This window comes from Oncorhynchus gorbuscha, linkage group LG09 (assembly GCF_021184085.1).
Source record: "Oncorhynchus gorbuscha isolate QuinsamMale2020 ecotype Even-year linkage group LG09, OgorEven_v1.0, whole genome shotgun sequence".
NCBI classification, from domain to species: Eukaryota; Metazoa; Chordata; class Actinopteri; order Salmoniformes; family Salmonidae; genus Oncorhynchus; species Oncorhynchus gorbuscha.
The window spans coordinates 2,470,092-2,485,091 of NC_060181.1; the positions used below are offsets into that span (position 1 = coordinate 2,470,092).

A 15,000-nucleotide genomic window follows, 5' to 3' on the forward strand; every position below is an offset into this window, starting at 1 on the left:
CCGCCACCTCATCAGGAGCATGCCCAGGCGTTATAGGGAGGTCATACAGGCACGTGGAGGCCACACACTACTGAGCCTCATTTTGACTTGTTTTAAGGACATTACATCAAAGTTGGATCAGCCTGTAGTGTGGTTTTCCACTTTAATTTTGAGTGTGCTTCCAAATCCAGACCTCCATGGGTTGATAAATTTGATTTCCATTGATAATTTTTGTGTGATTTTGTTGTCAGCACATTCAACTATGTAAAGAAAAAAGTATTTAATAAGAATATTTCATTCATTCAGATCTAGGATGTGTTATTTTAGTGTTCCCTTTATTTTTTTGAGCAGTGTGTGTATATATATATAATAATAATAATAATATATGCCATTTAGCAGACGCTTTTATCCAAAGCGACTTACAGTCATGTGTGCATACATTCTACGTATGGGTGGTCCCGGGGATCGAACCCACTACCCTGGCGTTACAAGCGCCATGCTCTACCAACTGAGCTACAGAAGGACATATATAGCCTAGCTCTGTGATATATGCACTGTTCAAAAAAAAAGGTCTATAATAAAGGATCTGAATGAATGTCATTGTAAATAAGAATGTGTTCTTAACTGTCTTGTTAAATAAAAGGTATTATAAGTTCTGTTTTTTGACCCAAACAGAGGAGGGGGGGGGGACATCAGGAAGTAAATCCAGTCCTTCCCTTTGGCTGTCAACTGACCTTATTCTCACTCATCTCCCAGGTCGACCCATGTTGCTAAAGGAAATGGAAGTGAAAGCTGGGCCTTGTCTGTAGGCCTAAAAACATTAAATGGTGTACGATGTCATTACATCAAGGCAGCCTAGTGGTTAAGAGCAATGGGCCAGTAACCGAAGGGTCGCCGGGTCAAATGGCAAAGCAAAAATACATCTGCAGGTCCAATTGACTCAAGTGATGTGAACCAGCCTATCAGAAGCTTCTAAATCCATGACATCATTTTCTGGAATATTCCATGCTGTTTAAAGGCACAGTCAACTTAGTGTCACACTGGAATTGTGATGGTGAATTATAAGTGAAATAATCTGTTTGTAAACAATTGTTAGAAAAATGACTTGTGTCAAGCACAAAGTAGATGTCCTAACCGACTTGCCACAACTATAGTTTGTTAACAAGAAATGTGTGGGGTGGTTGAAAAAACAAGTTTTAATGACTCCAACCTAAGTGTATGTAAACTAGTTTTAATGACTCCAACCTAAGTAGATGTAAACAAGTTTTAATGACTCCAACCTAAGTGTATGTCAACTTAGGACAACTGTATCTAATGTGTCATTAAACCAGGTGTGTCTGTTTCTCTCCCCTCCAGCAGAACTCCCTCCCCCGTACACAGCCATCGCCAGTCCCGACCCAGGGGGGGTACCTGTCATCAACTGCCGGGTGTGTCAGTCTCTCATTAACCTGGATGGCAAGCTTCATCAGCACGTGGTGAAATGTACTGTGTGCAACGAGGCCACGGTAAGACTCACTTGCACTTGTGTATGTGTGTATGTGTGTTTGTGGTGAGACCATGCAGACTCCCTACTGCTACTGATGATGATTCTCATCCTACTGTTGCTTCACTGGTCTCTAAATATTCTCTTAGGTCTGAGTATTTGTCACAGTGTTAAAGGAAATGCAGCTCTGTCTCTACCTCTCCCCTGGAGCAGAGTGAGCACAGCCTGTCCTCTCTGGGCAGCCAGGTTTGTCTGTGACGACCGGTCTCTATAGCCAGCCTGTCCTCTCTGGGCAGCCAGGTTTGTCTGGGACGACCGGTCTCTATAGCCAGCCTGTCCTCTCTGGGCAGCCAGGTTTGTCTGTGACGACCGGTCTCTATAGCCAGCCTGTCCTCTCTGGGCAGCCAGGTTTGTCTGGGACGACCGGTCTCTATAGCCAGACTGTCCTCTCTGGGCAGCCAGGTTTGTCTGTGACGACCGGTCTCTATAGCCAGACTGTCCTCTCTGGGCAGCCAGGTTTGTCTGTGACGACCGGTCTCTATAGCCAGACTGTCCTCTCTGGGCAGCCAGGTTTGTCTGTGACGACCGGTCTCTATAGCCAGACTGTCCTCTCTGGGCAGCCAGGTTTGTCTGTGACGACCGGTCTCTATAGCCAGCCTGTCCTCTCTGGGCAGCCAGGTTTGTCTGGGACGACCGGTCTCTATAGCCAGCCTGTCCTCTCTGGGCAGCCAGGTTTGTCTGTGACGACCGGTCTCTATAGCCAGCCTGTCCTCTCTGGGCAGCCAGGTTTGTCTGGGACGACCGGTCTCTATAGCCAGACTGTCCTCTCTGGGCAGCCAGGTTTGTCTGGGACGACCGGTCTCTATAGCCAGACTGTCCTCTCTGGGCAGCCAGGTTTGTCTGTGACGACCGGTCTCTATAGCCAGACTGTCCTCTCTGGGCAGCCAGGTTTGTCTGTGACGACCGGTCTCTATAGCCAGACTGTCCTCTCTGGGCAGCCAGGTTTGTCTGTGACGACCGGTCTCTATAGCCAGACTGTCCTCTCTGGGCAGCCAGGTTTGTCTGTGACGACCGGTCTCTATAGCCAGACTGTCCTCTCTGGGCAGCCAGGTTTGTCTGGGACGACCGGTCTCTATAGCCAGACTGTCCTCTCTGGGCAGCCAGGTTTGTCTGGGACGACCGGTCTCTATAGCCAGACTGTCCTCTCTGGGCAGCCAGGTTTGTCTGGGACGACCGGTCTCTATAGCCAGACTGTCCTCTCTGGGCAGCCAGGTTTGTCTGGGACGACCGGTCTCTATAGCCAGACTCACTGAGTCTGTACCTAGTCAGTGTTTTCCTCAGTTTTCTATCAGTCACAGTGGTCAGATAGTCTGCCACCATGTACTGTCTGTTTAGAGACAAATAGCATTGAAGTTTACTTTGATTTTTTGTGATGTCTTTCCAATAGGTGATATATTTGGTTGGGCCAGATTTTTTGAGAGCTGTCCTGAGACTCTATGGCACATATGTCAGAGTCAAGGCCCGCGGGCCACATCCGGCCCGCGAGAAGGTTTTTTACGGCCCCTGGGATGATCTTGATTTATTATTAGAACCGGCCCGCAGACCGCAGCAAGCCGGCAGCCCGCAGATCTTTTACACGCACCAATACTACATTTCCCACAATGCAACGGTGACGCACCGAGCAGTAGGCTGCTTCATTTCAATATTTATTGGCACAGCAGTTGTCAGCATCACAGTAAAATTAACTTTCAGATACCCATCAAAAATGGCAAAACGGAAGGTGGACACTGAGAACCGGGGGTTTCAAACAAGGTGGGAGTCGGAGTATTTGTTCACGGAGGTAGCTGGAAAACCTGTGTGTCTTCTGTGTGGAGAAAGTGTGGCGGTACTGAAAGAGTATAATCTGAGACGACATTATGAAACGAAACACGCGGACAAAAACAAGAATATGGACATGGAACAAAGGCTACAAAAGGCAGAGGAATTAAAACGAGGCCTCAAATCTCGACAGGCTCTGTTCAAAAAAGCCAAATCACAAGGCCAGGCTGCTGTCAAGGCCAGTTTTATTTTGGCAGAAGAGATCGCTAAATCAGCCCGGCCATTTACGGAGGGGGATTTCATCAAAAACTGCATGATTAAAGTTTGTGACGAAGTTTGCCCAGAAAAAGGCAACTCTTTTTAAATGTGAGTCTGAGCAGAAACACCATTGCCGAGAGAGTAGACCAGTTGTCCATCAATCTAAAAGAGCAGCTTGTGAAAAGGGAAAAGATTTCATTGCATATTCCTTGGCTGTGGATGAGAGCACCGACATTTCTGACATTGCCCAGTTGTCAATTTTCATCCGCGGAGTGGACTCCAGCCTAAGCGTGACAGAGGAGTTTTTGGCTTTACGTCCTATGCATGGCACAACTACGGGGCATGATTTGTCTGTTCTTGGACAGCAAAGGGAAAGACACAACACAACTCCGAGACGAAATGTTTCTGTGTGAAATGGCTTTTCTGTGTGACATTACGAGTCATCTGAATGCAATGAACTTGCAGCTGCAGGGTCGGGATCGTGTCATCTCTGATATGTACAGTACAGTGAAGGCATTTAAAACCAAACTGACTCTGTGGGAGACGCAGATGCGGAAAGAAAATTTGAGCCACTTTCCCAGCTGCCAGACCATGAAAGAGAAGCTCTCTACCAGTGCATTCCCGAGCGCACAGTTGGCTGATAAAATAGGTATGCTTGCCGCTGACTTTCGACGCCGATTTGCTGACTTTGAAGCACAAAAAAGCAGGTTGGAACTGCTCGGTAACCCATTTGCTGTTGACGTGGAAAGCTCACCACCAAACCTCCAAATGGAGTTGATTGACCTCCAATGCAATGATGCACTGAGGGCAAAATATGCGGCAGTGGGTGCTGCGGAGTTCGCCCGTTTCCTCCCGACACAATGCCCCAGCTGCGCATCCAGGCTGCTCAAACGTTGTCTATGTTTGGCAGCACATACCTGTGTGAACAACTGTTTTCTTTGATGAACTTGAACAAAACATCACACAGAAGTCGACTTACTGCTGAACACCTCCACTCAATTCTGAGGATTTCCTCAGCTCAGAGCCTTACCCCGAACATTGATGAACTTGTGGAAAAGATGGGACACCACCAAGTATCACCCTCAACCTCAAACAAGTGAACATTACTGTGCAATCACATATTTAGAGTTTTTACTCAGTTCAAGTTTAAAAGTTAAAGTTTAATATTTGTTTTCACTGCATGTTACTTCTCCTTAAACAAAGTGTTGTTTTTGATTAATAGATTTTTGCACTTTATTTTATTGTATTTCAATCCAATTATATTTTAAAAATATTTCAGTTGAGTGGATGATAGAAAATTGCTATTATTGTTTTTTTCTTTGAAGTAAATTTAGCCCACTTTTGCTAAAATAGAAAATATAGGCTACTGATGGTGCCTTGAATACCGGTTTCTTTCATTTAATGTTCATGTTATGGGGATTTTTATATAAAGGAAATTTGTCTTTTGTGTCTGTTGAAAATTAAAGATTACTGACAGAGCCATAAGAAAATATTGCTTTATTTATCTGATCATATTGGAATATATTTGTTAGGTTTTCAGTAGGTTCAATTAGGTTCACTAGACTATATGCGTCATTTAAAAAATTTTCAATGAACATTCGAACAGTCCGGCCCTCGGCTTGTAGCTAAATTTTTTATTTGGCCCTCCGTCCATTTGACTTTGACACCCCTGCTCTATGGGGTTGGTTTGGGTTAGTGAACTGAGCCTCAGAACCAGCTGGCTGAGTGCTGTCCTGAGGCTCTATGGGGTTGGTTTGGGTTGGTGAACTGAGCCTCAGAACCAGCTGGCTGACTGCTGTCCTGAGGCTCTATGGGGTTGGTTTGGGTTAGTGAACTGAGCCTCAGAACCAGGTGGCTGAGTGCTGTCCTGAGGCTCTATGGGGTTGGTTTGGGTTGGTGAACTGAGCCTCAGAACCAGGTGGCTGAGTGCTGTCCTGAGGCTCTATGGGGTTGGTTTGGGTTAGTGAACTGAGCCTCAGAACCAGGTGGCTGACTGCTGTCCTGAGGCTCTATGGGGTTGGTTTGGGTTAGTGAACTGAGCCTCAGAACCAGGTGGCTGACTGCTGTCCTGAGGCTCTATGGGGTTGGTTTGGGTTGGTGAACTGAGCCTCAGAACCAGCTGGCTGACTGCTGTCCTGAGGCTCTATGGGGTTGGTTTGGGTTGGTGAACTGAGCCTCAGAACCAGGTGGCTGAGTGCTGTCCTGAGGCTCTATGGGGTTGGTTTGGGTTGGTGAACTGAGCCTCAGAACCAGCTGGCTGACTGCTGTCCTGAGGCTCTATGGGGTTGGTTTGGGTTGGTGAACTGAGCCTCAGAACCAGCTGGCTGAGGGGACTCTTCTCTTATTTCATCTCTTGACATTGTAGAGTTGTGTGATGGAATGTTTTGGGGTCACTTGTTCTTAGATGGTTGTAAAATTTGATGGCTCTTTTTTCCATTAGAATGAGGAGGAGGGTATTGGCCCCATTCTGCTCTATGGGTTATTTGGAGGTTTTTATTTGCACTTGCGATAGTCTTGCACTCTTATTAGTGTCGGTAACAGATGAATAACACTGTTAATAACATGTTATTACATACGAATGAAGTAACTACTCTACAACTGCAAAGTCATGGAGTTGAGCTGGGGGTTTGTTGTTACGCGAGTGAACTAAAGATTGTAGTCTCGTTTTAAACCAGACAGATGTTGCTCGCTCAAATTCTGTTTCGGGTATCACAAGTGAAGTGAAACAAATTGTGAGTGTGGTGTTTCAGTCTGGTTTTCACGAGGCGATAAAGATTATTCCTTCTTCTACGACAGCGTGGATCCACAGTACCACAGCCAGTAGTTTCCTCAGTCGTCTCAGCTGAGACGGATCAAATAGTCAAGTCAGTTGATCCGTGCGCGCCGAGGCTGACCCCTCAACAAGACGGTGTTAGTAGCAGTCTTGTACTGCCGTGCTCTGCTCTGTCGAAACTCAACCTGGGCTTGTAACACGACAATCCAGGGACATGACTCAGGAAAATGACCAACTAATTGGAATGGAATTGGGTGTGTCTCCTGTGAATAAGAGTGTTTGTAATGAGAGTTGGGAAGTAAGTTCAGGGAGTGTTTTAATAAAATAAATGGAACAGCACACAGACAGGAAACACTAACAGAACACAGACAGGAAACACTAACAGCACACAGACAGGAACCACTAACAGAACACAGACAGGAAACAGAACCAGTGACCCCTGGGAAGGAACCAAAGGGAGTGACCGATATATATCCCTCCCACCATCGTTACACGCAGCGTCAGACCCACCTGGACTCCATATATATATGTGTGTGTATATATGAGTCTGCAGGTACGTGTAATGATGATGATGTATATATATATATATGAGTCTGTAGGTACGTGTAACGATGGTGTGTGTGTGTGTGTATGCGTGTGTATATATGAGTCTGTGTGTGTGTGTGTGTGTGTGTGTGTGTGTGTGTGTGTGTGTGTGTGTGTGTGTGTGTGTGTGTGTGTGTGTGTGTGTGTGTGTGTGTGTGTGTGTGTGTGTGTGTGTGTGTGTGTGTGTGTGTGTGTGTATATGTATATATGAGTCTGCAGGTACGTGTAATGATGATGTGTGTATATATATATATATGAGTCTGCAGGTACGTGTAATGATGATGTGTGTATATATATATATATGAGTCTGCAGGTACGTGTAATGATGATGTGTATATATATATATATGAGTCTGCAGGTACGTGTAATGATGATGTGTATATATATATATATGAGTCTGCAGGTACGTGTAATGATGATGTGTAAAAATATATATATATATATATATATGAGTCTGCAGGTACGTGTAATGATGATGTGTGTGTATATATATATATATATGAGTCTGCAGGTACGTGTAATGATGATGTGTGCCATAAGGAGCAGCCTGGTGACCTCGAGTCCGGAGAGGGATCACACGTGACAGTGTGATTGTGTTTTTATTATGTGATTTTACTGTGTAATTTACTAGCAATTAAATGGTTTCAAATGGATTTAAGTTCAAAGTGGTTTCTTTCTTTCAGCCCATCAAAAACCCACCGACTGGGAAGAAGTATGTACGCTGTCCCTGTAACTGTCTCCTCATCTGCAAAGACTCATCGAGGAGGATAGGATGCCCCAGACCCAACTGGTAGGTGATAGGATGCCCCAGACCCAACTGGTAGGTGTTAGGATGCCCCAGACCCAACTGGTAGGTGATAGGATGCCCCAGACCCAACTGGTAGGTGATAGGATGCCCCTGACCCAACTGGTAGGTGATAGGATGCCCCAGACCCAACTGGTAGGTGATAGGATGCCCCAGACCCAACTGGTAGGTGATAGGATGCCCCAGACCCAACTGGTAGGTGATAGGATGCCCCTGACCCAACTGGTAGGTGATAGGATGCTGGTCTGTCCAGACCCTTGCTGGTAGGTCAGAGTTTGCTGGTCTAGGCATGAACCCTTGCTGGTCTAGAGTCCAGTGAAGTCTAGAGTTGAACCCTTGCTGGTCTAGAGTCCAGTAGATGAACCCTTGCTGGTCTAGAGTCCAGTAGATGAACCCTTGCTGGTCTAGAGTCCAGTAGATGAACCCTTGCTGGTCTAGAGTCCAGTGAACCAGTAGGTGAACCCTTGCTGGTCTAGAGTCCAGTAGGTGAACCTGTGTCTAGAGTCCAGTAGGTGAACCCTTGCTGGTCTAGAGTCCAGTAGGTGAACCCTTGCTGGTCTAGAGTCCAGTAGGTGAACCCTTGCTGGTCTAGAGTCCAGTAGGTGAACCCTTGCTGGTCTAGAGTCCAGTAGGTGAACCCTTGCTGGTCTAGAGTCCAGTAGGTGAACCCTTGCTGGTCTAGAGTCCAGTAGGTGAACCCTTGCTGGTCTAGAGTCCAGTAGGTCTGAAGAGTCCCCTTGCTGGTCTAGAGTCCAGTAGGTGAACCCTTGCTGGTCTAGAGTCCAGAGTCCAGTCCAGGTGAACCCTTGCTGGTCTAGAGTCCAGTAGGTGAACCCTTGCTGGTCTAGAGTCCAGTAGGTGAACCCTTGCTGGTCTAGAGTCCAGTAGGTGAACCCTTGCTGGTCTAGAGTCCAGTAGGTGAACCCTTGGTCTGGTCTAGAAGTCTAGAGTCCAGTAGGTGAACCCTTGCTGGTCTAGAGTCCAGTAGGTGAACCCTTGCTGGTCTAGAGTCCAGTAGGTGAACCCTTGCTGGTCTAGAGTCCAGTAGGTGAACCCTTGCTGGTCTAGAGTCCAGTTCTTGTTCTTGAATACGGAAATGTTCAAGACCATGAATCCAATAACAAACTGACCATCAGTAACCAACTGACAATAGTACCACTTACCTGGGAAACATGGATAAACAAAAACGATCCCATCACTACTGTATGGTAACTCCTCCCCCTCTGTGTGCTCCGCCCCCTACAGCAGACGCATCATCAACCTGAGCCCGGTGATGGTGATTCCAGAGGAGCAGCCGGCCCAGCCAGCCCTGCCAGTCCAGCCTGAGGGCACGAGGGTGGTCTGTGGCCACTGTGGAAACGCCTTCCTCGTATGTGGCCAATCAGTGTGCCTTCTGAGCAGCAGTCATCACCTTCTGGCCTATTAGAGACTAGCCTGTATTCATAAAGTATCTCAGAGTGGTAGTGCTGGTCTAGGATCAGGTCTCCCTTGTCCAATCCTTATAATCGAAAAGGCAAAACAGCACTCCTACACTGAGACGCTTAATAAATGTGTTGTGCAGTCTTGCCAACGACAGTGATCATATGAGTTTGGCAAGACAGCACAAACCGATCTGGGACCAGGCTAATAAGGCAAAGGCTGTGTGTGTGGTTCTCAAGTCTGGGACCAGGCTAATAAGGCAAAGGCTGGGTGTGTGGTTCTCAAGTCTGGGACCAGGCTAATAAGGCAAAGGCTGGGTGTGTGGTTCTCAAGTCTGGGACCAGGCTAATAAGGCAAAGGCTGGGTGTGTGGTTCTCAAGTCTGGGACCAGGCTAATAAGGCAAAGGCTGGGTGTGTGGTTCTCAAGTCTGGGACCAGGCTAATAAGGCAAAGGCTGGGTGTGTGGTTCTCAGTTCTTGACTTGGGCTGTTTCTTTTTCAAGTTGATCCATTCACAGAAATTCCCAAATGACGATATGCTACAGAGACCTCTGATTATTGTTAAGGGTTCATACACAGTTTGACAGATGGAATTTCAGGACTTCTCCGTGACTTATCCATGACTTCTCGTGACTTCTCCGTGACTTATCGTGACTTCTCCGTGACTTATCGTGACTTCTCCATGACTTATCGGGACGTCTCCGTGACTTATCGTGACTTCTCCGTGACTTATCGTGACTTCTCCGTGACTTATCGTGACGTCTCCGTGATCGTGACTTCTCCACGACTTCTCGTGACTTCTCCATGACTTATCGTGACGTCTCCATGACTTATCGTGACTTCTCCGTGACTTATCGTGACTTCTCCGTGACTTATCGTGACGTCTCCGTGACTTATCGTGACGTCTCCGTGACTTATCGTGACTTCTCCATGACTTATCGTGACTTCTCCGTGACTTATCGTGACTTCTCCGTGACTTATCGTGACGTCTCCGTTACTTATCGTGACTTCTCCGTGACTTATCGTGACTTCTCCGTGACTTATCGTGACTGACTTATCGTGACTCTCTCCGTGACTCCGTGACTTATCGTGACTTCTCCGTGACTTATCGTGACGTCTCCGTGACTTACGTCTCCGTGACTTATGCCTCCGTCTCCGTGACTTATCGTGACTTCTCCGTGACTTATCGTGACTTCTCCGTGACTTATCGTGACTTCTCGTGACTTCTCCGTGACTTCTCCGTGACTTATCGTCTCCGTGACTTACGCCTTCTCCGTGACTTATCGTGACTTCTCCGTGACTCTCCGTGACTTATCGTGACTTTCTCCGTGACTTATCGTGACGTCTCCGTGACTTATCGTGACGTCTCCATGACTTATCGTGACGTCTCCATGGCTTATCGTGACGTCTCCATGACTTATCGTGACGTCTCCATGACTTATCGTGACTTCTCCGTGACTTATCGTGACTTCTCCGTGACTTATCGTGACTTCTCCGTGACTTATCGTGACTTCTCCGTGACTTATCGTGACGTCTCCGTGACTTACAGTTGAAGTCGGAAGTTAACATATACCATAGGTAACTACATTTAAACTCAGTTTTTCACAATACCTGACATTTAATCCTAGTAAAAATTCCTTTTCCTATCTTAGGTCAGTTAGGATCACCACTTTATTTTAAGAATGTGAAATGTCAGAATAAGAGTAGAGAGTGATTTATTTCAGCTTTTATTTCTTTCATCACATTCCCAGTGGGTCAGAAGGTCACGTACACTCTATTAGTGTGTAGCATTGCCTTTTAAATTGTCAAACGTTTCAGGTAGCCTTCCACAAGGTGTAACTGAGTCAGGTTTGTAGGCCTCCTTGCTCGCACGCGCTTTTTCAGTTCTGCCCACATCCAAAAACGTTGTTTTAATGAATTCCTTCCTTCAAAGAATCGGGGATAACATAGAGAATACTTCAAGGTCGCTAACTAAGACATGTTGATCTATAACCTTACAAAGCCTCAAATATTCATGTCTCTTGGGAGATCTATGCTCAGCGTGGAAGCAATTAGTCAATTAGGCTATTGTTAAAATGTTCTTATGACGTATCCTTGTGATTTAATAGAGGTAATCCCCGGTTTCCCATAACAGCGTCGGTGGACAGGTGACAATGAGTCCGTGACATTAATGCTTAACTCTGTAGCTAAACAGTTAACGAGCATCATTTTGTCTATTTCGTTAGCTATTTAGTTAGCCTATCAGAACACCTGCTGGTGAAATGTCTCCATCTCCAACAGTCTACTGGTGTGTGTGTGTGTGTGTGTGTGTGTGTGTGTGTGTGTGTGTGTGTGTGTGTGTGTGTGTGTGTGTGTGTGTGTGTGTGTGTGTGTGTGTGTGTGTGTGTGTGTGTGTGTGTGTGTGTGTGTGTGTGTGTGTGTGTGTGTGTACTGGATTGAACAAAATGGAGTCCAGATATGAATGCACTCTCCACTGCTATTCAATACAGATCCCAGTCCACTTTGAGCAACCATTTTGAATCCGGGCCACTTTTGTTTCATAAAGGAGACCGTTGTTTCATAGAGGAGACTGTTGTTTCATAGAGGAGACTGTTGTTTCATAAAGGAGACTGTTGTTTCATAAAGGAGACTGTTGTTTCATAGAGGAGACTGTTGTTTCATAGAGGAGACTGTTGTTTCATAGAGGAGACTGTTGTTTCATAAAGGAGACTGTTGTTTCATAAAGGAGACTGTTGTTTCATAGAGGAGACTGTTGTTTCATAGAGGAGACTGTTGTTTCATAGAGGAGACTGTTGTTTCATAAAGGAGACTGTTGTTTCATAAAGGAGACTGTTGTTTCATAGAGGAGACTGTTGTTTCATAGAGGAGACTGTTGTTTCATAGAGGAGACTGTTGTTTCATAGAGGAGACTGTTGTTTCATAGAGGAGACTGTTGTTTCATAGAGGAGACTGTTGTTTCATAGAGGAGACTGTTGTTTCATAAAGGAGACTGTTGTTTCATAGAGGAGACTGTTGTTTCATAGAGGAGACTGTTGTTTCATAGAGGAGACTGTTGTTTCATAGAGGAGACTGTTGTTTCATAGAGGAGACTGTTGTTTCATAGAGGAGACTGTTGTTTCATAGAGGAGACTGTTGTTTCATAGAGGAGACTGTTGTTTCATAGAGGAGACTGTTGTTTCATAAAGGAGACTGTTGTTTCATAGAGGAAACTGTTGTTTCATAGAGGAGACTGTTGTTTCATAAAGGAGACTGTTGTTTCATAAAGGAGACTGTTGTTTCATAAAGGAGACTGTACGCAGTTCCTCAAGAATTGGAGGCGCTCTGGACAGCTCCGGCCAAAGTCGAAAAGGAGTATAAAGTGATGTATTGATCCCCAGGCTGCATCCCAGATGGCACTCTATTCCCCACATAGTGCACTACTTTAATCCCCAGGCTGCATCCTAGATGGCACTCTATTCCCCACATAGTGCACTACTTTAATCCCCAGGCTGCATCCCAGATGGCACTCTATTCCCCACATAGTGCACTACTTTAGACCAGAGCCCTATGGGACCCTATTCCCTATGGGACCCTATTCCCCTTATAGTGCACTACTTTAGACCAGAGCCCTATGGAACCCTATTCCCTATATAGTGCACTACTTTAGACCAGAGGCCTATGGAACCCTAATCCCTATATAGTGCACTACTTTAGACCAGAGCCCTATGGAACCCTAATCCCTATATAGTGCACTACTTTAGACCAGAACCCATAGGGTGCCATTTGTGACACAGCCTACCAACAGTAGCGGTACCCTGGTGTGTTAAGGTTGTTGCCTGTTATGCGTCTTGGTGTCTAGGGTAACGAGGACTCTGCCACGGCCCCTCCTGATCTCCATGACAACAGCACCTCCACAGTCCAGGTCTCTATGAGCTGGGGGTTACCACGGCATCTTGGGGCTCCAATAAAGTTTCAAATATAATACAACTTCTATTCACTTAATAACAACCTTCAACTAACCCCTAATCAACTCAAATTGATGAGCAACGTGAAAGGAATCAGCCTGAAACTAACGCCCAACGTGCTTCGTGTACGCCAGGTCCCTACCAGGGACGACCTACACCAGCATCACGGACAACTAAAAGAAAGATGGTGGTGTGATTGATGGTGGTTGGAATCAGTGACATGGCCTTCGGTAGTTGTTAGTTGACTGTAGAGTAGAACTGAATAATATGTTTGTGAGTGAGGTGAGTGAGGTGAGTGAGGTGAGTGAGGTGAGTGAGGTGAGTGAGGTGAGTGAGGTGAGTGAGGTGAGTGAGGTGAGGTGAGTGAGTGAGGTGAGTGAGTGAGGTGAGGTGAGTGAGGAGGTGAGGTGAGGTGAGTGAGAGATCTCTCTAACAGCTGCTTGTCTTTTCTTCTGCAGTGGATGGAGCTCCGATTTAACACACTAGCAAAATGCCCTCACTGCAAAAAAATGTAAGTTCCTCAAACTTTGAATCATTCAAAGATGCTGAACCAGGTTACGATGCTAGACCAGGTTACGATGCTAGACCAGGTTACGATGCTAGACCAGGTTACGATGCTGGACCAGGTTACGATGCTAGACCAGGTTACGATGCTAGACCAGGTTACGATGCTGGACCAGGTTACGATGCTGGACCAGGTTACGATGCTGGACCAGGTTACGATGCTGGACCAGGTTACGATGCTGGACCAGGTTACGATGCTGAACCAGGTTACGATGCTGGACCAGGTTACGATGCTGGACCAGGTTACGATGCTGGACCAAGTTACGTCTGAGACCATTCAACGTTCTCTCTGTTGGACGCCTGGTGATTGGAGTTTACCCAGACTACACTAGGGCCACTTCAGCAGCTGATTTGTGGTGGTTCTCAGGGGTGGGAAACGCCAGTCCTCCAGGGCCTGATTGGTGACTGTTTCTCCATCCCTGGCAGCTGATTAATCAATTGTCATTTTAAACTAAAGATCCTGACTAGGTGATTATTGGAGTCAGGTGTGTTAGCTGGAGGCAAAACTGCGACACTAATCAGGCCGTCAAGGGACTGGAGTTGCCCACCCCTGCGTCTAGTCCTTAGTTCATCTAGCGGTATGACAGCAGCAGGAAGTAGGGCTGCTGAGGGTGATGCAGCAGGAAGTAGGGCTGCTGAGGGTGATGCAGCAGGAAGTAGGGCTGCTGAGGGTGATGCAGCAGGAAGTAGGGCTGCTGAGGGTGATGCAGCAGGAAGTAGGGCTGCTGAGGGTGATGCAGCAGGAAGTAGGGCTGCTGAGGGTGATGCAGCAGGAAGTAGGGGTGCTGAGGGTGATGCAGCAGGAAGTAGGGCTGCTGAGGGTGATGCAGCAGGAAGTAGGGGTGCTGAGGGTGATTCAGGGTGAGGGGTGCAGGGCAGGAAGTAGGGGTGCTGAGGGTGATGCAGCAGGAAGTAGGGGTGCTGAGGGTGATGCAGCAGGAAGTAGGGGTGCTGAGGGTGATGCAGCAGGAAGTAGGGCTGCTGAGGGTGATGCAGCAGGAAGTAGGGCTGCTGAGGGTGATGCAGCAGGAAGTAGGGCTGCTGAGGGTGATGCAGCAGGAAGTAGGGCTGCTGAGGGTGATGCAGCAGGAAGTAGGGCTGCTGAGGGTGATGCAGCAGGAAGTAGGGGTGCTGAGGGTGATGCAGCAGGAAGTAGGGCTGCTGAGGGTGATGCAGCAGGAAGTAGGGGTGCTGAGGGTGATGCAGCAGGAAGTAGGGGTGCTGAGGGTGATTCAGGTGGATGTAGGGGTGCTGAGGGTGATGCAGCAGGAAGTAGGGCTGCTGAGGGTGATGCAGCAGGAAGTAGGGGTGCTGAGGGTGATGCAGCAGGAAGTAGGGGTGCTGAGGGTGATGCAGCAGGAAGTAGGGGTGCT

The 15,000-nt window shown here is 47.1% G+C and overlaps 1 protein-coding gene across 3 annotated transcripts in view; it reads left to right on the top strand.

Annotated features, from left to right (window-relative positions):
- Positions 1-15,000, top strand: part of LOC124043125 (type 2 phosphatidylinositol 4,5-bisphosphate 4-phosphatase) — a 37,725-nt gene that overhangs the window by 16,991 nt on the left and 5,734 nt on the right. Inside the window, exons 2-6 of one of the 3 annotated variants that reach the window (XM_046361347.1) lie at positions 1,339-1,484; positions 7,580-7,686; positions 8,947-9,070; positions 12,958-13,020; positions 13,522-13,574. In XM_046361347.1, the coding sequence (XP_046217303.1) occupies positions 1,339-1,484; positions 7,580-7,686; positions 8,947-9,070; positions 12,958-13,020; positions 13,522-13,574 (493 nt within the window). Of the gene's footprint in view, positions 1-1,335; positions 1,485-7,579; positions 7,687-8,946; positions 9,071-12,957; positions 13,021-13,521; positions 13,575-15,000 lie in introns of all 3 variants that reach the window. The other 2 variants (XM_046361346.1, XM_046361348.1) reach the window with 2 other exon arrangements.